We start from the raw sequence: 23,023 nt of genomic DNA on the forward strand, positions 1-23,023 counted from the left end.
ATATCTAGGTCCTGTCAGTTTTGGACAGCTACCACACCTAGTTCTGAAGGTGTAGAGTTCTTTGGTACAGGGATGATTGTGGTTGACATGTGGGAACAGCAGCCAGGATGAGCAATGTGTTGAAGATGTCCTTGAAGACGTCAGTCAGCTGGTGTGCACACTGCCTGAGTACTCTGTCTGGGATGTTTCTGGCTTGACCACCTTACAGGGGTTGACCGTCTGCTGAGTCCTCACATCTGCTGCTATTACTGACAATGGTTGCTCACCTGGGAGAGGGGTAGCTTTTGTGGCTGTATCCAATTCATGGCGACATACCAAATTTCTTCAACTTCTAATAAAGTAGAGCCACTGACGTGCCTTCTTCATGACTACATCAATATGCTGGGGCCAAGATAGATCCTCTGACAGCTGACAGCAGGAGCTTAAAGCTGCTCACTCGTTCCAATGCTGAGCCCCCTCAATGTGTCCGCTGCATGATCATCTGGGCTAAGCTACCCTTACATTAGGTACCTCTGCTCTCCACACTCCACCCCACCAAGAACAGATCTATCTTTTTCCACATCGAAGACAAGCAAGCCTCTGGGCTGCTAACCCAGGGTACATTTCCACCTACAAGCTTTCAGAGATTTACTAAATCTAAATGGCTGGATCTTCCGTTATAGCTGTCACTAATATTTAAAGTCTACTACATAATGTTTATAAAGGCTGTATAAAATTTATATCTAAACTACTCCTTTCTGCTCTAATATTAGCTTGGCAACCTCTGAGCACCAGACTCAGTGTGGATTTTCTATAAATTATCTCAGATGTCCCAAAAGCATTAGGTGTGGTAGCTGTCCAAAACTGACAGGACCTGGATATCCATTCCTTTGAAGGATTCAGGAAATAAATACACAATTTTTCAAATGATTTCAGACATTTTGTTACTCATAAAAGACACTGTTAAATGGGGTTCTTCTGTAAACTGTCATTTTAATAATAATTATCTTCCTTTTCACTTTATATAACATATTGTTCTGAATTCATTCCCCTTAAGTCTTTTTTTCAGTCATCAACGATGTATTGACCAATCTCTGCACACTTGCATGCTGAAGTATTTGCATGTCCACCTATATTTAGACAATGGGCTAATCAGAGCTGGTTGTCAGAAAGCTGCATATGTATGTATCAAAACTATGCACAAAATGCTGCATCACACAGTGTACCTTCCATCTGAATGTTATAAAAAATATTTGTATCTGATGGATTGATCTGTACATCTTCAATAGCTTGCATCATTATTTCAAATTCATTATTGTACCATTCTTGAATAAAAAGAAGTTAGACTTCACACATCAAGACAAATCCATTCATTAACCTCAGCCTTCTGGCTGTTTAAGGTGTATATTTTTTCCCCATCGAAGCACATCAGGGTTACACTGTTCAAATGTTTCACCTCAGAATTGTATATTCAATTTTTGTCTGGGTCAGCAGCTATATTTGTCTTTTAACGTAACAGATTTTGTGACACCTCTCCATCTGAATTGTTTGTTGAGTGTTCAATACTATTCTCTCTATTGTTGAGTTAGACATTAGGTTCTTCTTTTACATTCAGGAAATAGTCTGTGAGTTATAACCATCACTCTGCCATATCTCTCAACATACAGTATTTCACCTTGAGATGAAGATAATCTATGCAGAGCCCATATTCCCAGATTGAGCCTGGTACAGTGGTCTACCAATGCAGTCCAATTCCTGCAATAAATCAATTTCATTTTGAATCTCAACAAATGAAAACGTAGTTGTGAAGCCTGCATATGAGGAGATCTAACTCTGGAAAACTCAGGATTCATTAAGGCACAAAGGTCTTGACCGCTAGATTATGGATAAGATGAAGTATGAAGGGTGTTAAGTCGTCAATGCACAGAGTCTTCAATCATCTTCAATAGTTGGAGCCTTTTTGGCAACCTAATTAACTCAGAGGGTGGCGAGGTGGAGATGTGTCTCTACCAAAGGAGGTATAAGGGGCTCCTAGCCTCTGCTAGCCTGCAGGTCACCCTTGGGCAAGGTGTAGCACTTGCTTAGCCACCCCCATTCCTACCCCTAATCAGGGTCACTTGAAGCCTTGGGAGAAGATGGAGGATGGTCATATGAGCAGCTGGTGCATATCACAAGTCCTGATTATGCAACCACTGATGTCAGGCAGACAGTCTCTGAAGAGTATAGATAATGGCTAGGGTCACCCGTCTTGTAAAGACACTGCTCAGAAGAAGGCAATGGCAATCAACTTCTGTAGAGAAATTTGCCAAGAACAATTGTGGTTCTGGAAATACCATGATTGCCTGCAACACAGCACATAATGAACAAATTAACTAGGAGGCTGCAACAAAACCCGTGCCTGTCTCTGTTTTGCAGGTTCTAATAATGGGAATGCAAAGAACATCGTTGCGCTCTGGAGCTGAAACACACTTCTTTAAAATACACGTGCAATCAAACACAGGGAATGAAGTAGATGTCAATAATGCACTGTCTAAAAGTTCTCAAGATTCACCAATTTATGCTGAAAAATCTTAAGTCCATCTTCCAGCATAAACTAGTGAATTTTGAGAACCTTTAGGTGTTAAAGATAAATATTATGTAAAATACCCTACAAGTGTTGCTCTTTGTTGCATGAGGTAAAAGTAGTTTTTAATGCCATGGTAAGCTACTGGCCTGGATTTACTGATCAGCAGAGAATCAACAGTGATCACCTTGGGCCTTGAATAAAGCTGCCTGCAATGGTCTAGAGATCTTTAGGGTCTACGTTTCCCTTTTTCGAACATCTCTGTCCATCAGTTGTCAAAATAAAGGGACCCATGGTGCTAAGCAACCCTGATCTAATCTAGGTAATAGAGACACAAAAGAGACTTCAGATGCTGGAAATCTGGAGCCACACACAGAAAAAGCTAGAGAACATCAGCTGATCAGGCAGCTTTTTTGGACAGAGATGAACAGTTGACATTACGGGCCAAGACCCTTCATCAGAACTGGAAGGAAAGAGGGCTGTAGCCAGAATTAAAGGGTGGGGGGGGGAAGGGGAGGAACATGACCTGGCAGGTGATAGGTGGATCCTGGTGAGGTGTGTGAAATGGGAATGATGTGAGAAACTGGGAAGTAATAGGTGGGAGAGACAAAGGGATAAAGGAAAATAAAGGTGGGGAAGTTAGAAAAATCAATGTTGGTGCCATCAGGTTGGAGATGACCAAGTCAGAATATGAGATGTTGTTCTCCTGATCTGTGTCTAACCTCAGCTGGCTGTAAAGAAAGCTGTGGGCTGGTATGTTAAGTGTGGGAATGGGGTGGAATTAAAATAGCTGGCCAACCGGAAGTAATAGCAGACAGAGCGAAGGTGCATGATGGCTTTCTCTTATTGTTCTAACCCTTTCACCCCTTCTCATTCCTCTCCTTCACCCTCACAATCTGTCCATCATCCACCTTCCTCCGGGTCCCCACCTCCTCCTCCTTATTCCATGGTCTACTGTTTGCTCATGTCAAATTCCTTCTTCTAAAGCCCTTTGCCTCTTCCATCTATCACCTCACACTTACCCCGACTCGATCTTCCAGCCCTCTCACTTGGGTCCACCTATCACCTGCCAGCTCATGCTCCTCCCCTTTACCACATGCTTTTATTCTGGCTTCTGCCCTCCTTCTTTCCAGTCCAGCTGACGGGTCTTAGCCCAAACGTTGACTGTTCTTTTCTCCACATAGATGCTGCCTGACTCAATGTGTTCTCCCAGCATTTTGTGTGTAAAGCATTTACAGCATATTTTATAGATGGGCTAGTTAGCTTAATAATGAAATTTTAGTCATTTTAACTAAATTTTCTTTATTATGCTGGAGTAGTCTGCAAAGATAGAGCCAGTGGGAGTGGAATGAGTGACTGGCAGCTACCTACGGATTTCTACAATAAATTACATTTGAGGGAAAAGATTTTGTCAATTTCAAGTGTAATGGCAGCATAAACCAACAGGTTTACAAATAATTCAACTGTAAAATTTGGACCATATTTACTAGTTAAGAACTCTTCTTTATGAAAATGCTCTAAGAGTATGTTGTAATGACCTCATAAATATTAAGAATTCTATCAAAATATCTATTATATTTCATCTTCTTTGGAAGGCTCATGTTTATGTCCTGTCTTTATTTTGTTTCCTGCCAAGTTATGAAAAGTAAACCAGCTTGGTTTTGCTGGGAGGTGTACTGCTGAACCTAAAAGCAATAGAACCAGGAGGAAAACCATTTGCTAGATCTTTGCGAGCAACAGGTCAGGAGGAAGCACTGCTGTTTTGCCACTAACTACAAAATCATGGCCCATATTTCTCTAGAGGTAGCTAAACCCTAAAAGGCAAATAGAAACTTATTATTTATCATACTTTAAGCATTCATCGTTATTAGATATTCCAAATTAAAATTAACTGACCAAATTTGACCAGCAGCTAATCCGGACATCAGAAGTTTGGAGAGGAGGAGACTTCAATCAGGTCCACTGCCCGAGCATAAAAGGCAGGAGCGTAATAGAGCTTTGACCAGCGGCCAATTGCCTTTCTGGATTGATTAGTAAGAGCAAATTAAAGGAAGGCAGAAGCAAGTGCAGCGGCTGTCATCGCAGCAGCCGTCGTCTGAGTCAACAGAGTCAGAGTCGTGATCTTGAGGCTTTAGCTCTTCGAGGCTTCAGAGAAAGCAAAGGAATTAACAACTCAAGTTTTTTCCTTCTCTTCTTTATATCTGCTCAGCTAGGAGAGTAGAGGTGTCAGGTGGAATAGTGCAAAGCTCCTCTTGTGGAATGTGGGAAGCCACTACAACTGCAAGAAATGCATTCAGCTGCAAGTTTCTAAAAAACCTCATTGAGGAGTTGGAGCTAGAACTGGAAATCTCCAGATGCCAAAGGGGTGATAGATAAGACATATAGTGTGGTAGTTATACCCATGGTGCAGGACATAGGAAACTGAGTGACAGACAGGAAAGAGAAGGGTTAAGGAGCCAGTGCAGAGTACCCCTGTTGCCATCCCCCTCAACTTTGGGTACTGCCGGGGGTGATGACCTGATAGAGGAAAGTCACCGTGGTCGGGTCTCTGGCACTGAGTCTGCCTCCCTGACTCAGATGGGAAGGGGGAAGAAGGGGCATGCTATGATGATAGGAGGTTCATTAGTTAGGGGAATGGACAGGAGCTTCTGTGGGTGAGAACAAGATTCCCCGATGGTATGTTGCCTCCCAGATGCCAGAGTCTGGGATATCGCAGATCGAGTCCTCAGCATTCTTAAGTGGGAGGATGCACAGCCAGAAATCCTGGTTCATGTAGGTACCAAAGACATGGGTAGGACAAGTGATGAGGTTCTGCATAGGGAGTTAGGCACTAAGTTAAAGAGCAGGACCTCCAGAGGTATGATCTCAGGATTGCTGCCCGTGCCATGTGCTAGTGTGCAAAAATTAGGAAGATTATACAGTTTAGGTCGTGGCTAAGGAGGAGAGAGGCCATAAGATTTCTGGACAATTGGACTCTCTTCTAGGGAACATGGGACCTGTACAGAAGGGACGGTTTACACCTGAACTGGAGGGGGCCTAGTATCCCAGCAAGAAGGTTTGTTAATGCTGCACGGTGGGGTTTAAACTAGCGTTGCAGGGGGATGGAAACCAGAGTGCCAGAACAGTTAGTGGAGAGATTGTAGAGGCAGATGTTGATAAGACTTCACAGTTACAAATCAAAAGGTTGAGCATGGCATGACAAAATCGAAAAGGTTGAATACAGGACTGAAGGTGTTGTGTCTGAATGTGTCCAGTATATGGAATAAGGTAGATGAACTTGCAGCATAGTTGCAGATTGCCAGGGATGTTGTTCGAGGCATCACTGAATCATGGCTGAAAGATTATAGCTGGCAGCTTGATGTCTAAGGAGAAACAGGAAGGCAGAGGGGGTGGCATTGCTCTGCTGGTAAAAAATGAAATCAAATCATTAGAAAGAGATGACATAGGGTCAGAAGGTGTTGAATCATTGTGGATGGAGGCAAGGGTAAAAAGACCCTGATGGGAGTTGTATACAGACCCCCAAACAGTAGTAAGGATGAGGCCTACAAATTACAATGGGGGATAGAAAATGCATGTCAAAGGGCAATGTTACAATCGTCATGGAGGACTTCACTATGCCAGTAGATTGGGAAGATCAGGTTAGTGCTGGATTACAGGAGGGGGAATTTCGAGAGTGCCTATGGGATGGCTTTTTAGAGCAGCTTGTGGTTGAGCCCATTAGAGGATCAGCCATTCTGGATTGGGTGTTGTGTAATAAATCAGAATTGATTAGACAGCTTGAGGTGAAAGAACCCTTAGGGGCAAGTGATGATAAAATGATCGAATTCACCCTGAAATTTGGGAAGGAGAAGCTAAGGTCAGATGAATGAGTATTACAGTGGAGTAAAGGGAATTACAGAGGCATAAGAATTGCCAGAATTGATTAGAAAAGAACACTGGTGGGGATGATGGCAGAGCAGCAATGGCTGGAATTTCTGGAAGCAATATGGAAGACACAGGATATATATATCCCAAAGAGGAAAAAGTATTCTAAAGGAAAGATGACACAACTGTGGCCAACAAGAGAAGTCAAAGCCACCATAAAAGCCAAAGGGAGAGCATAATAGAGCAAAAATTAGTGGGAAGTTAGAGGATTGGTAAACTTTTAAAAACCAACAGAAGGCAACTAAAAATGCAATCAAGAAGGTAAAGATGGAATATGAAAGTAAGCTAACCAGTAATATTAAAGTGGACACCAAAAATTTCTTCAGATACATAAAGTGTAAAAGATAGGTGAGATAGGACATTGGACCACTGGAATTGGATGCTGGAGAAGTAGTGATGGGGATAACGAAAAAATGGATTAACTGAATAAGTATTTTGCATCAATCTTAACTGTGAAAGACACTAGCAGTATGGTGGAAGTTCCAGGTGTCAAAGGTATGAATTATGTGAAGTTACCATAACTAGAGAGAAGGCTCTTGGGAAACTAAAAGGTCTGAAAGTAGATAAGTCACCTGGACCAGATGGTGTACACCCCAGGGTTCTGAAGGAGGTAGCCGAACAGACTGTGAAGGCATTAGTAATAGTTTTTCAAGAATCACTAGATTCTAGAATGGTTCTGGAAGAGTGGAAAATTGCAAAATGTCACTCTACTCTTCAAGACGGGAGAAAGGCAGAAGAATGGAAACTATAGGTCAGCTAGTCTGACCACGGTGGTTGGGAAGACGTTGAAGTTGATTATTAAGGATGAGGTCTCAGGGTACTTGGAGACACATAATAAAATAGGTGGTAGTCAGCATTGTTTACGCAAGGGAAAATCTTGCCTGACAAATCTGTTGGAATTCTTTGAAGAAATAGCAAGCAGGATAGACAAAGGAAAATCAGTTGATGTCATGTACTTGGATTTTCAGAAGATCTTTGACATGGTGCCTCACACAAGGCTGCTTAACAAGTTACGAGCCCATGGTATTACAGGAAAGATTCTAGCATGGATAAAGCGTGGCTGATTGGCAGGAGACAAACAGCGGGAATAAAAGGAGCCTTTTCTAGTTAGCTGCCGGTGACTAGTGGTGTTCCACAGGAGTCTGTGTTGAGTCAGATTCTTTTTATGTTATATGTCAATTATTTGGATGATGGAATTGATGGATTTTATGAAATGGTGGAGCAGTTGCAATGGGCCAAAAGCCTAACTCTGTTCATATATCTTCTGGTCAAACAAGGCAAAATAGCTAAGATACCTCAGTCTGGTGCTATAACCCAGATGAAGCAAATAATCTTATTTCAATTAACTGAAAAAATAATAGCATAAGAACGTTTGAAGTTTCCGAAGTTAAATGAATCCTTTCATGCAAGTGTGTTGCAGCCATGACCAAGTTCATGGTGGCATTGATGAAAATAATATTAAGTCTGGATTTTTACTTTCATTGGTTTGGTTTATTTCTTTAATGCAGAATCCATTTGGGAAACATAAAGTTTGTGACTGATAGTTCATCCTTCCACTTATCCATTAATTCTAGCCTGGTATTTGAGTTTGGCAATGTACATCAGTTTGTCAATGTATTAGATTAATGGATCAGTAACTTACACCTTGTACTTCCAAGTGATCACATTACTTGACTTTATTAGCAAGTATGAATGAACTGCACATAAGTAAGTTTGAAGTTTGTTGAGTTAATGTGTTTCATAGTTTAGCTGTTTCTGTGGTTACAGTAAGCACAAGTAATAGTAGATCTAGCTAAGGCTGTGTCTCTACATTTCAGCAGTTGTTCTGAAATTGTTTTTAAAAATCACAGATAAGACGGGATAAGATAGTAATTACTCCAGTCAATATGCTATAAAAAGGAATTGGCTAATTGGCCCATCAGATCTATTCTGATTTTAATTTTCACTTGATTTAATCCCTCTGCCCAGCCTGCACTTGAATGTTCAAGGCACTGTCTAATTATATAGGGGTAGAACAGCCTGATGCCATTCAGCCCCTCACATCTGGTCTGACCTCAGCACCACTAATCCCATAATTTTTAATATCTAACAAATATGCGTCTCTCTCTATCTGAAATAGAGTGAACATATAATCAAACTGGGTAGTGAAAATGAAGGTGTCGACATTCAAGGTGACAAAATTTCTTATTTCAGACTGTGACCTTTGATTCAAGCATCATTCCCACGTATCCCCTGTAAATATTTGAAAGAATTTTACACATTTCAATGAGATTGCTTCTCATTTTTCTAAAGTAAAGAGATTATAAGCTTTGCCTACATAATCTTTCCTGACACAACTGCAGTATCCCTGGAATCTCCACTGCACTCCCCCTATGGTAAATATGTCCTTCTGTAGGTCAGGAGACCAGACTTGTACACAATATCTGCCAGCTGTTTTCTCAAAAAGGGTCAAACACTTGGAGTAACACACCTCTATGCCTGTGTTAAATGTCCTCTCACTAGAACCAGACCCTCACTAGTTAGTTTATTTACAGCCCTATTTATGTGATTCATCTCAGACTTATTGAAGTGAAACTACTCCCAATGGAGCAGCTTCCCCCTTTTTCCAGTACAGGCGCCAGTAGTCCATGCACTGAAACCCAATTCTTTCATACTGATCTTTGAGCAATGCATTTAATTTTCTTATCTTACTTTCCCCATGACGATTTGCATTTGGCTGAAATTACAATCCAGTGATTATCATCCTTGTGGTTCTGCTTTTTAATTTGGACTTTAGCTCTCATAATCCTTCTGCAGAACCTTCTGTGTATTATTACTGTCAATCATTCCCACAACAAACATGACAACTGGTTCTTTCCCTTCCTACTTCAAATTCCTCTCTAACCCTGAGGAGTAGACTTTAATCCTGTACTCATGTCTAAGGGGAACAGTAGCTTCCTAACTCAACTGTCCTCTAATGAATTGTGTTTTTCATTTCCCCAACTTGATTGGTTCCTTACATCACGGTGCTTTACACAGTTTGTTCATCTACCTTGCATTTTCTGCGCTTATCCAAATTGGCTGCAAGAACCTAGAGCATATTGGACATGTCCAGTGCTGAGGTTGCTGCAACATGCCCTTCTGCTTTTTCATACCTATCTCATTTGCAGTCAAACCCTCTTGCTCCTCTTAACTGATCACTTCCACAGTGCTCTATGTAAGTCAGGAGTTCCCAACCTGTGGTCCACGGACCCCTTGCTCAATGGTATTGCTCTATGGCATAAAATATGTTGGGAATCCCTGATCTAAGGGGTGTAACCATCTCCAGGAGCAAAGATTTTAAGTAACCATCCCCTGTATGATTCATTGCCATCTCAGGCTGTAGCTCCTCATTTCTGAACCAAAGCTCTTTCAACTGCAGTCATTTGCAATAGGCATGCTGACGTGTTCATCAATTCCAATGCAATTGAGCCTGCAGAGGCACGCCTCATCATCAACTCTTCCTGGTGCACAAATATATCAGTGCTGTCCCAATTCTACTCCCCAGACCCGGAATATCTGCCGTCCCTTTTACCTACCATGGGAGTTCTCTGGAGTCATTTTGGCCAACGTTAAGGAGGCTTTAGGTGATCCGAGTAATGAGATCAACATGCACGAAACAGCGCACCCTAACGCCTTCACCATCATTTTGGGAGAATTTAACCAGGCCAGTCTGGAAAAAATCACTAAACAATTACCATCAACAGATCACCTGCAATACCAGAGGAAACAACACACTGGACCATTGCTACACCATCATCAAGAATGCCTGCTGTGCTATTCCACGGCCTCACCTCGGGAAGTCTGATCACCGGGCTGTACTTCTACTCCCTGAGTATAGGCAGAGACTGAAGACTGCAGCAGCAGCAGTGAGGACCAAGAAGGTATGGACAAGGGAAGCGCAGGAGCGCCTACACGGCTGCTTTGAATTGGTAGGCTGAACTGTATACAGGGATTCATCTTCGAACCTGGATGAGTATGCTGCAATTGTTACCGACTTCATTAAAACCTGTCTGGATGGGTGTGTGCCTACAAAGACTTTCTGTACATTCCCAAACCAAAAGCCGTGGATGAACCAGGAGGTATGTCGTCTGTTGAAGGCTAGACCTGTGGCATTCAACTCTGGCAACCCAGGCCTGTACCAGAAAACCAGGTATGATTTGCTGAGGGCTATTTCAAGGGCGAAGAGACAATTTTGAACGAGGTGGGAGGCGACATCGGATACACGGCAACTCTGGCAGGGTTTGCAAGACATTACTTCCTACAAAGTCAAAACCCAATAGCATGAATGGCAGCGATGCTTCACTACCAGATGAACTCAATGCCTTCTCTGCACGCTTTGAAAGGGAGAACACAACTACAACTGTCATGATCCCTGCTACACCTGATGACCCTGTGACCTCCATCTCAGAGGCTGATGTTAGACTGTCTTTAAAGAGGGTGAACCCTCGCAAGGCAGAAGGCCCCAATGGAGTACCTGGTAAGGCTCTGAAAACCTGTGCCAGCCAACTAGTGGGAGTATTCAAGGACATTTTCAATCTCTCACTGCTATGGGCGAAAGTTCCCACTTGCTACAAAAAGGCAACAATTATACCAGTGCCTAAGAAGAATAATGTTGGCTGCCTTAATGACTATCGCCCGGTAGCACTCACATCAACAGTGATAAAATGCTTTGAGAGGTTGGTCATGACTAGTCTGAACTCCTGCCTCAGCAAGGACCTGGGCCCATTGCAATTTGCCTATTGACATAATAGGTCAATGGCAGATGCAATCTCAATGGCTCTCCACACGGCTTTAGACCAGCTGGACAACACAAACACCTACGTCAGGATGCTGTTCATGGACTATAGCTCAGCATTTAATACCATCATTCCCACAATCCTGATTGAGAAGTTGCAGAACCTGGGCCTCTGTACTTTCCTCTGCAATTGGATCCTCGACTTTCTAACCGGAAGACCACAATCTGTGCAGATTGGTGATAACATATCCTCCTCGCTGACGATCAACACTTGGGCACCTCAGGGGGGTGTGCTTAGCCCACTGCTCTAGTCTCTATATACACATGACTGTGTGGCTAGGCACAGCTCAAATACCATCTATAAATTTGCTGACGATACAACTATTGTTGGTAGAATCTCAGGTGGTGACGAGAGGGCGTACAGGAGTGAGATATGCCAACTAGTGGAGTGGTGCCACAGCAACAACCTGGCAACGTCAGTAAGACGGAAGAGCTAATTGTGGACTTCAGGAAGGGTAAGACGAAGGAACACATACCAATCTTCATGGAGGGATCAGAAGTGGAGAGAGTGAGCAGCTTCAAGTTCCTAGGTGTCAAGATCTCTGAGGATCTAACCTGGACCCAACATATTGATGTAGTTATAAAGAAGGCAAGACAGTGCCTATACTTTATTAGGAGTTTGAAGAGATTTGGCATGTCAACAAATACACTCAAAAACTTCTATTGTTGTACTGTGGAGAGCATTCTGACAGGCTGCATCACTGTCTGGTATGGGGAGTAGGGCCTTCTGCTACTGCACAGGACTGTAAGAAGCTGCAGAAGGTTGTAAATCTAGTCAGCTCCATCCTGGGTACTAACCTACAAAGTACTCTGGATATCTTTAGGGAGCTGTGTCTCAGAGGGCAGCATCCATTATTAAGGATCTCCAACACCCAGGGCTGCCCTTTTCTCACTGTTACCATCAGGGAGGAGGTACAGAAGCCTGAAGGCACACACTCAGCGATTCAGGGACAACTTCTTCCCCTCTGCCATCCGAATGGATATTGAACCCTTGGACACTACCTCACTTTTTTTTAATACACATTATTTCTATTTCTGCATGTTTTTTAATCTATTCGATATAGGTAATTGCTTTTCTTGTTTATTTATTATTATTATTTAATTTATTTTTTCTCTCTGCTAGATTATGTATTGCATTGAACTGCTGCTGCTAACAAATTTCATGTCACATGCCAGTGATAATAAACCTGATTCTGATTCTGAAGCACATCACCTAGCCTAAAATAACCATTGTTAAACTTAATTAATCTCTATACTTCCATTACTGACGTCTTTTACTCATCAAAGGCTACACTCAGAGGACACTGTCCTAAAAACATATTGTGCTGTACATTGAGTCCACAGATTTCTTGTCCAGGGTAAAATTACCTTTGAGTTACCTGATTCAATTTACAAGTTCTAATTCACATGGGGGGGCTTTTAGCTTCTTATTTAACATCTCATATCATTATAATTTAAAATTACAGAGCTAAGAGAATTTAATGGTTGAACAAATAAATTAGCAAATCAACCATAAAATTGGTGTTTACTCATTGAAAACCACACACTGGCATTACGCTAATAACCTTCAAAGAGTTTATAGCCTCCACCTATGACAGGAAGTTTCAGGTCCAAACGCCCATCCTTGAATCAGTTTTTTTTTAACTCTTGCAAAACCTGAAATATACTGTGGGTCTCATTTATTACAAGTAATTCAAATATAGTTCAGAGCTTCAAAATTTGCCATTGGCATTATCCTCTTCCTCTGGGTGTAATGGTGGAGTCTAGCCCATTACAAAATGAATGACTTGCTGTTGAAAGTATTGAATGAAGGTATAACTTTCAATGGAAAGGTCTGATAACAGGTCAGGTCTTGGTGGGCTGATCCTTCTGCTCCTGTACTCAGCCCATGCCTATATTACCCATCCTAGCTTCAATCAGTTTCGTTTATTAGGCCTTTGTATCCCAGCGGTATGGTTCAGATGGTTGGGGCTAGTCGTACTGTGAGCCATCTAGTCTTTTTGGGCAGGCTTCTATAAGTTTGTGGGATTCCCACCTTTGGAAAATCTTGGCCAGGACGTGAATATTGGTTAAATGGTTAAACAAGTTCATCCACTCAGGAATCATTAATTGTAAAACAACCAAAAAAAAAAACAAGTTATAGTCAGTAATTAATTAAATGCTTATTTTCAATTTTGGTATGTTATGTATTTTACCCATAATGCATGGTCATGTTTTATTCAGTAAGTTCCAATATTTATAACTGGATTATGGTGCCATACAGTAAAAATTATACAAGGAACTTTTAAAGTTTTATGGTCAGCAGTAATCTGAAGAAGGACCCATGTTGTGCTGTACTGTTGTACGTTATATGTTCTAAAATCGAACCAAGTACCCTTTTAGTGATCTGTCTTTGTTCATATTGTTTGGAAAGCCTTAATCTTATGCTGAAAGTTATTAAAAGTAGTCATTTTGCCTTGGTGCCAGAATCGGTGCTGAAAATGGCCTGATGTGATTACAATTGCTATCTTATTGCATCTTCTGGAGATCTCGAGTATGATGATGGTGAAAAGGGGAGTTTCACTGATCTTCTCCTATGCTGTTAAGCTAAAGTGGGTGTGAAGTTTGTTTTTCAGCATGATTCCATTTAGTGCTGTTCACAATCATACATCTGGTAATGGAAGATCATTGCTCAACTGTATTTGAGTTAATGGACAGAAAATTATGTTAAACATATCACCTAGATAGCAAGTCTGCTAATGCGTTCTTAGTGGACAATTTTGTAAGTGAATACTTTTGAAAAGCATTTCCTTCACATGCTTTAAACAAACTATTCATATAAATGGTCTGATATTTGAATCCATTATTTTGGAGGAGTGAAGTTATATAATTTAAAGTAACTCCAGACACCTGTTCCTGTCAGAATATGAGGCAAAGACAATGGGTTTAGGGAACTTCAGTTTTCAGAAAGATATTGAGGCCCTAGTTAAGAAAAACAAGGAGGTGCATAGCAGATATTGGAGCACAGGAACAAATGAGGTACTTGAGGAGTATAAGAAATGCAAGAGAACACTTAAGGAAATCAGGAGGGCTAAAAGAAGGCATGAGGTTGCTCTGGCAGACAAGGTGACAGAGAACCCTAAGGGCTTCTACAGATATGTTAAGGGCAAAAGGATTGCAAGGGACAAAATTGGTTCTCTGGAAGATCAGAGTGGTAATCCATGCAAGGAGCCGGGAGAGATGGGGGAGGTCTTAAATGAATATTTTACATCTGTATTTACACAGGAGAGAGACACGGGGTCTATAGAAATAAGACAAAGCAGCATCGACTTCATGGACCCTATACAGATTACAGAGGGGGAGGTGCTTGCTGTCTTGAGGCAAATCAGGGCGGACAAATCCCCAGGGCCTGACAAGGACGCATGGACCATGTGGGAGGAAAGTGCAGAAAATGCATGGGCCCTAGCAGAGAGTTTTTTGTGAGGAGGTTGCCAGGAAAGCTGATGAAGACAACGCAATAGATGTTGTGTACATGGATTTTAGCAAGCTCTTTGGCAAAGTCCCACATGGGAGATTGGTCAAAAAGGTTCACTCACTTGGCATTCAAGATGAGATGGTAAGTTGAATTAGAAATTGGTTTCGCTGGAAGAAGCCAAAGGGTGGTAGTAGATGGTTGCCTCTTTGACTGGAGGCCTGTAACTACTGGTGTGTACAGGGATCGATGGGTCCATTGTTGTTAGTCATCAATATCAACGACCTGGATGATAATGTGCTGAACTGGATCAGCAAATTTATGGATGACCCCAAGATTAGGAGTGTAGTGGACATGAAGAAGACTATCAAAGCTTGCAGCGGGATCTGGACCACCTGGAAAAATGGGCTGAAAAGTGCCAGATTGAATTTCATGCAGACAGGTGTGTGGTGTTGCACTTTGGAAGGACCAACAAGGGTAGGTCTTAGACAGTGAGCGGTAGGGTACAGAGGAGTGTGGTAGAACAGAGGGATCTGGGAATACAAATCTATAATCCCTTGAAGGTCATATTACAGGTCGATATGGTCGCAAAGAAAGCTCTTGGTACTTTGGCCTTCATAAATCAATGTATTGAGTACAGGGATTGGGATGCTATGCTAAATTGTGTAAGATGTTGGTGAGGCCTAATTTGGAGTATTGTTTGAAGTTTTGGTCACCTACCAATAGCAAAGATGTGAATAAGACTGAAAGAGGGCAGAGAAAATCTACAAGGCTGTTGCTAGGACTTGAGGACCTGAGTTATAAGGAAAGGCTGAATAGGTTTAGGATTTTATTTCCTAGAACCGAGAAGATTGAGGGGAGATTTGATAGAGGTCCTGTATTCAAAATTATGAGAGATATAGATAGGGTAAATGCCAGCAGTCTTTTTCCACCGATGTTGGGTGAGACTACAAGTAGATAAAGGATGAAAAGGTAAAACATTTATGGAGAGGGGGAACTTCTTTATTCAGAGGGTGGTGAGTGTGGAATGAGCTGCCAGCACAAGTGGTGGATGTGGGTTCACTTCCAACATTTAAGTAAAGTTTGGATAGGTACTTGGATGGGAGTGGTATGGAGGGCTATGGTCCAGGTGCAGGTCGATGGGATTAGACAGATTAATGGTTTGGCACAGACTAGCTAGCTGGGCCAAAGGGCCTGTTTCTGTGCTGTAGTGTTCTATGACTCTATAGTACCTCACTACAAAACCTCTATTTGATTTTGCACTTCAGAGCACAGTCTCCACCCAGTTCATTAAAAAGATTGGGTAGAAAACACTGCAACAGAAACCAAAACTAGAGATAGATGGAGGAACTAATTAAATGCAAGATTACAAATAATTAATTATAATATTTGTATTCATTTAGATTAGTTTTAGGAATTTTTAATATTTTAGGTTCAAGGGTATATTTCTGGAGTCATTTGTACATTGATAACACATTTTGCAATTGTTGAGCTGAGGTGGATCTGTGCACTTTCCTTTAATAATTTGGCAAGGGATCTCCACACTTTTCTCCAAATCTGTTCACTGATCTAGTGGCAGTGCCCCTCAAGAAAACACTGGGAAACAGTAGAGACAAGGAAGGTGCACACCACTCATTGCTGGCAGAATTACGTGTGCCCTAGAATTAGGAGCACAAGTTGTCATCCTCCCTCTACATAATTTTTTTTTAAATAATATTTTCACTAATGAAATGATTTAACCATCACTGCACTCATGCCTGAAAATCCTGAGAAGTTCCCACTGCTTGGGATTGGCCAGATCCTTAAAATTAATGTAAAACCTCTCGATGCTAAATATAAAGAGTGCAAAGTCTATTATAGGCTACTGCCTGAAAAATTAGCCAAATTAAAAACAAATATAACAAGATCTATTTTCTATCCTAAAAATTATTTCAACCTATTCAAAACTTTTTATAATAAAGCACGTGTTGTTATTTCTCAGAATCTCTTTGCTTTCGGAGATCTTGATGGTGTTGGAATGAATGCGAAGTTGCAGCATCCCCTTGGAGTAGCTTGGAATAAAAAACGGAATTTACTTTATGTGGCGGATTCCTACAATCACAAGGCATGTCTTTATTAATTTATTTTCTTTCAATTATTTTCCTTTGGTAGGTATAATTTAGTGGTTTGGGATAAAATGTATCAGCCATTCACCAGTACGAATGGTATTGATTTTATATCAAAATATTTTCTTTGAAATATAAGCTTTACATATTTGCAAACATTATGAAGATAAGGCTGAATGATGTTTATCTCTTTGTAGTGTGTGCTTTCATTGTTTTAAATATATATCTAAAATATCTAATATGTCATCTGGATTTATAACAACTGCTTCAGAAACAATAATCCTGTAAATCTGGCACCAAGATAGAAAGGAAATGGAAACTGCAACTTCACGGGTCTCAATGATTATTAAGCTCTATAACAGAGGTTCTCAACCTTTTTATACCATGGACCTCTGCCATTAACTGAGGAGTCTGTGGACCCCAGGTTATGAACCCTTGGGTATGATGGGAAATCATTAGATTAATAACCTCTTCAAAAACACTTTTTGATCATTCAACACACACCAGTGTCTATATGTTGAATATATAGATATTAAGAAGTTGTCTCAGATAACTCATTCTGTAATGACATGCATGTTTTTTATGATTGTCAAGGGATACAGCAATTCACATACTTCTTACAATATTATTAAGTTCTTTAGTGAAGAAAATGTAAACAGACTATGTTCTCATTCTGAGCACCTATATGTTTCTGATTATGGGGCATTCAAATATACTATATTCATTTGTTTTGTACTCAGATCAAAGTAATAGATCCAAAAACAAAACAGTGTACTACACTGGCAGGAACTGGTAAAGCCAGCAATGTAATCGGTCCTGACTTCAGTCAAGCTACTTTTAATGAGCCGGGAGATGTGTGTGTCGGTGAAAATGGGAATGTCCTTTTTGTAGCCGATACCAACAATCACCAAGTTAAAGTGCTAGATTTGGAAATGAAGACGGTCTCTGTGGTAAGTTACATTTCTCACCCAAATTATTTTACATCTTGACATCAATTTCATGGTTAAGCATACCTGCAGGCAACACCCTTGATATAGAGCAGGGGTTCCCAACCTTTTTTATGCCATGGTCCTGTACCATTAAGCAAGGGGTCCATAGTGTCCAGGTTGGGAATCCCTAATATATAGGAATGGATGATCCAATAACTATTCCTGCAAAATATCCTACTGGAAACAAATTTTAGTAAGAAAGCAACACACACAAAATGCTGGTGGAACGCAGCAGGCCAGGCAGCATCTATTGGAAGAGGTACAGTCGATGTTTTGGGCCGAGACCCTTCGTCAGGACTAACTGAAAGAAGAGCTACTAAGAGATTTGAAAGTGGAAGGGGGAGGGGGAGATTCGAAATGACAGGAGAAGACAGGAGGGGGAGGGATGGAGCCAAGAGCTGGAAAGTTGATTGGCAAAAGGGATATAAGGCTGGAGAAGGGAGAGGATCATGGGACTGGTGGCCTAGGGAGAAAGAAAGGGGGAGGGGGGAAGCCCAGAGGATGGGCAAGGAGTATAGTGAGAGGGACAGAGGGAGAAAAAGAAGAGAGGGAAAAATAATAATAAATAAATAAATAAATAAATAATCGATGGGATACAAAGGGGAGGTGAGGCATTAACGGAAGTTAGAGAAGGCAATGTTCATGCCATCAGGTTGGAGGCTACCCAGACCCATATCTGTTATTTATTTATTTATTATTATTATTAATTTTTTTCTCTCTCTCCTTTTTCTCCCTCTGTCCCTCTCACTATACTCCTTGCCCATCCTCTGGGCTTCCCCCCTCCCCCTTTCTTTCTCCCTAGGCCTCCCGTCCCATGATCCTCTCCCTTCTCCAGCCTCATATCCCTTTTGCCAATCAACTTTCCAGCTCTTGGCTCCATCCCTCCCCCTCCTGTCTTATCCTATTATTTCCGATCTCCCCCTCCCACTTTCAAATCCCCTACTACCTCTTCTTTCAGTTAGTCCTGACGAAGGGTCTCGGCCTGAAACGTCGACTGTACCTCTTACTATAGATGCTGCCTGGCCTGCTGCATTCACCAGCATTTTATGTGTGTTGCTTGAAATTCCAGCATCTGCAGATTTCCTCGTGTTCTATGAAGAAAGCAAGTGTTCTAAATATAGTGTAATATATCACCTTGTCATACACAGACTTCCTCATTATTCTTTGTATAAAATCCAATCTGTGCTTTTGAAATTTGGAGTTATTTAATTATTTATTGTCAAATTTAGCCTTTTATTACTATAGACCACATGTATTCTGCACTTCGTGATTTCTGCTTTTTCTATACAAACAACTGAATGCTGAATTGAAAGTTAAATGGCCCTAAAAACTAGATTATGAACTCACATTTGGTTATAGTGATAACTGTCATCTTTGTTACGTTTCATTCTTCTATAGTTGCCAATCACTTTTGTCGATGCTGTGGACTCTTCCTTACCTATAAAACCAAAGAAACGTTCTCGTTTACCAAAATCTGCTGTTTCGGTGCACAAGAGTCCATTAGTTGTAAGACCAGCTCAAACACTGCAGTTTTGTCTCAAAATTGAACTTCCAGAAGGAGCCAAACTCACAGAGGGGGCACCAAGTTTCTGGGCTGTCTGGGCAGAAGGTAATGTTATAAATGCTGTTATCATAGTATGTCGTAATCATTTTTACCACTCAATCAAACTAATTACAATAATGATTTTGCAAATAAACAATCCTAAATGTACCAAATTTGATTGTTTGTTACATTGTGAAATAGTTCAGGTATAATGGATTATAAGTGTGTAATTAGTTACATAATTTTCTGTACAACATTTCAGGAGGGTTTGTAAGCCACTTAAGAGAACAAACTTATTATTCGCTTTGACAAAAATGATTAAAACTCGTCTATTTTGATCTCCTTTCTAGCATTTTGCATTTATACAGTTATGTCTGTGTTTAGTGGCCGTAATGCAAACCAGACATAAATGGAAGCATTTTATCCCCCATTGGTACAAAATTTACCCATTATCAAGTATTTTTTAAATGTCCGGAAATACCTTGGATCCTATAGAACGCTGCAAATGACAGAAAGCTTTTGTTGAGAAAGTGAAACATTATTCTTCACTATTCAATGGTAATTAGAACAGAATGGGAGTCCAGGAACTTTTGTAAATCAAATTACTGCAGACACTGGAAATATGAAATAAAAATAGAACAGTAAAACTCAGCAGGTCAGGCAGCATCAGTGGAAAGAGAAACAGAGCTAAGATTTCAAATCAAACATTGTTCATCAGTTGCAGAGAAAGAAGAGGGTGAATAGTACATGGGAAACATTTCTGTTAGTGCAAGTCCAGGGTTCTTTTTGTCACAGTCAGAGAGAGAGGAAGGCAGAAGGTGAGAGAGAGATGGGGGAGAGGTTAAGAGAGAGACAGAAAGAGAGCGGGGAAGGGGAGACAGACAGAGAGAGAATGAAGGAGAATATGGACAAAATGGCGTGTGAAGGCATGAAATGTTGTTCAGAGTTGAAACTTAAAACTGAAATGAGAAATATTGGAGGCCCATGAAGTTCAGGCAGTGTTTGAGGAAAGTAAAAAGATGAAATGGATAACCTTCCAACAAAACTGATCGGTTCCGATACAAATATCCATCTACTATATATAATCAATTTATTGATTTCACATCATGTATTTATTTTTCTCTGAGTTCCAATTTCAAGCTGCAACCACTTGTTGATAGTTTTCTGTTAAAACAAAGTTTTATATTCCTCAGTTATATTTTTGCAATGCTGCAGTACAACACTGAACAAATTGAACTAATGTAAGAGTAAAATTGAAGGTAGAAAATGAATGAAGCAAAGGATTGAAAGAGATTAATGTCCTAGAATATGTTGGCTTTAGAAGTCAGTGGGCATTGTGGACATTCTGGAATCTTGTCTTGATTGGGGCAACAAGTGGTGATTAATTGAGTCATAATTCTTACCATGAATATTGTGGTCCATCTTCTAACGTTGATTAATTTGTATATCACCTTTAAATGTGGACATGTAATTTCTATTTATGTATTTTTTTCACAGGGCACGAGTGGCTCTTTGTGGGCCAGAAGATCACTGGAGAAATTGTTAATCTTGAGAACGAACCTGAAATCATCTTTGTACTTCCCTCTCAAGTACAGACAGATGGACTTGTGTTATCAGTAGATGTGTGCCTCTATTTCTGTAGTAAAAATAATAATAATTGCCAAATGAAAGGAATCTCATTTAAACAACCATTACAGTTCTCCAGCACATGCCAGGAAACCACTTTAAAAGTGGATCTTCCCTTCAGCTTTTAAATAAGTAAAAACAGTTAATTCTTAGAAATTTCTGTCCTGATAAATAAAGAATTAGAAACATACAGATATTTAGGTTTGACCCATTAGAATAGCTGGGTAAATTTTAGCATTGAAATAATGAGTTAATAAACAGAATGGTTATCTTTGTTAACATAAGTTTGAAACTCTCGGCATGACCTAGTGATCTAAATTCAGTTGGGAGAGGCCTACTGTTGTAAAAATCCCAACTTGCATTTGGCATTGAAATTAACAGCATTATATCTGTCACAAAGAAAGCTAATCTAGATATGGAAATAGTGATTGATCTTTTGCAGTTGCAATTGGACTCATTTTGGGAAAGACCAAAGAGGCATTATTCTGCACCTTGCTGGACTGCACTAGAGCTAAGATTGTTTTGTTATGGAAACAATGCCTGAAATGAGGAAATGCTGAATTCCCAAACATTAATCTCACTTAATTTTCTAAATGTAACATTTATTTCAGGAAAGTTCTAGCCTTTATTAGTAATAATGTAAAAATATATCTGGTTATTCAGTAAATTGTAACTGAAAGTTTCTTATAAAACAGGTTAAACCTCAAGGAAAATACACGTAACCAAAGTTTTATCAAATACATGAAAGAGCTTTGTGCAAGAGTTGGCTCAGCTTCACTATTTCACTAATCATCAGCAAAAATTAGTTGCAGCAGTAAGAAACCTCTGTGGCATCTCACAGTCACAATCAATGTAATTTTATTTTTAAAATACAAACAGATGTGACTTTGAAGCAAAGTTCCAAATCAAATTATGAATGTGGTTAAAAAGTTTACAGATGCAGAGGTCTGCATTTTACTTTCTATCTATTGAAGTATCTAGTAAAGTATCAGAAGAATTGGATGAATTATTGATTTAAATAAGCTATGTTAGTATTTAAAGAGTTTCTAAATTTACACACTGAACTTATTTGATGAGTAAACACAAAACCATTTGGAGTTCTGATAAGGGTCTATAATGATAGACCTTATTTTACAGTCTGGACTAAAAAAAATAATTCGGTGCCATTAAGCCCAGCATGGAATTAGGCTTGTTAATTTCTCAGGATAGGCATGCTACAAACTAAAACCAAAGAAAGCTTTTGTATTCTATTTTTTTCATTGTGTTTTATTCATTTCTGAATATTTGTAAAATACTCTGTTTACTTTAGGACAGCGTAGCATTGTATAGATATTCTCTTATATAAATGTATAGAATTCTTTCTAGAGAGCCAGTTTTGCACCAGCAATAAAGTCAAAACCCTTCAGTGTAAATTGTAACTTGTTTTGTCACAAATGGTCAAAGTCCGTTGCATTAAATTTATTTCTAGTCACAAGCTACCATTTCAGCTCTATGTGTGCAGTGTGGAGAACATTTGATGTTTCATAACAAATGTATTGTCTTGTTTATTTTGAAACTGCATTGAACAATATCCTGATTTAAAATTTTATACATCTGCTTTTACCAGTTCAAAATAACATGCATTAAAAGCAGCCACGTAAAAACAGAAAAATAGGAATAGGGAGTTCAGTCTTTCAAACCTGCTCTGCCTTTCTTCCTTCAACTCCAACTGTAACCTCTTAATCATCTAATGTCCAGATAGAAATCAATCTTTGCTTTGATTAGATTGGTGCTGGAATTAGTTGCTGCTTTGTGGCTCCAGGGATTTGGTTTTGATCTGACCTTTGGTGCTGCCTGTGTGCAGTTTTCATATTTTGCCCAGGACCATGTAGGTTTACCCCAGGTACTCCAGTTTCCTCCTCTGTCCCACAGACGACAGACACACATTAGATTAATTCGCTTCTATAAAGATCCCATAGTCTGGCTTAATAGCAAAAAGAATCAAAGAGGAAACAGTGGGCACATGAGAGAGAGAAGACAGCTTACAA

At 40.2% G+C, this 23,023-nt stretch overlaps 1 protein-coding gene across 1 annotated transcript in view; it reads left to right on the forward strand.

Moving 5' to 3' along the window:
- nhlrc2 (NHL repeat containing 2) overlaps nt 1-22,475 on the forward strand; it is a 92,624-nt gene extending 70,149 nt beyond the window's left edge. The window contains exons 8-11 of the mRNA XM_072239575.1: nt 16,715-16,837; nt 17,579-17,788; nt 19,226-19,436; nt 20,868-22,475. Coding sequence (XP_072095676.1) covers nt 16,715-16,837; nt 17,579-17,788; nt 19,226-19,436; nt 20,868-21,124 — 801 coding nt within the window. The 3' untranslated portion in view covers nt 21,125-22,475. The remainder of the gene's footprint in view (nt 1-16,714; nt 16,838-17,578; nt 17,789-19,225; nt 19,437-20,867) is intronic.
- The last annotated feature ends 548 nt before the right edge of the window (nt 22,476-23,023 follow it).

This window comes from Mobula birostris, chromosome 21, assembly GCF_030028105.1.
Source record: "Mobula birostris isolate sMobBir1 chromosome 21, sMobBir1.hap1, whole genome shotgun sequence".
Classification (NCBI taxonomy): Eukaryota; Metazoa; Chordata; class Chondrichthyes; order Myliobatiformes; family Myliobatidae; genus Mobula; species Mobula birostris.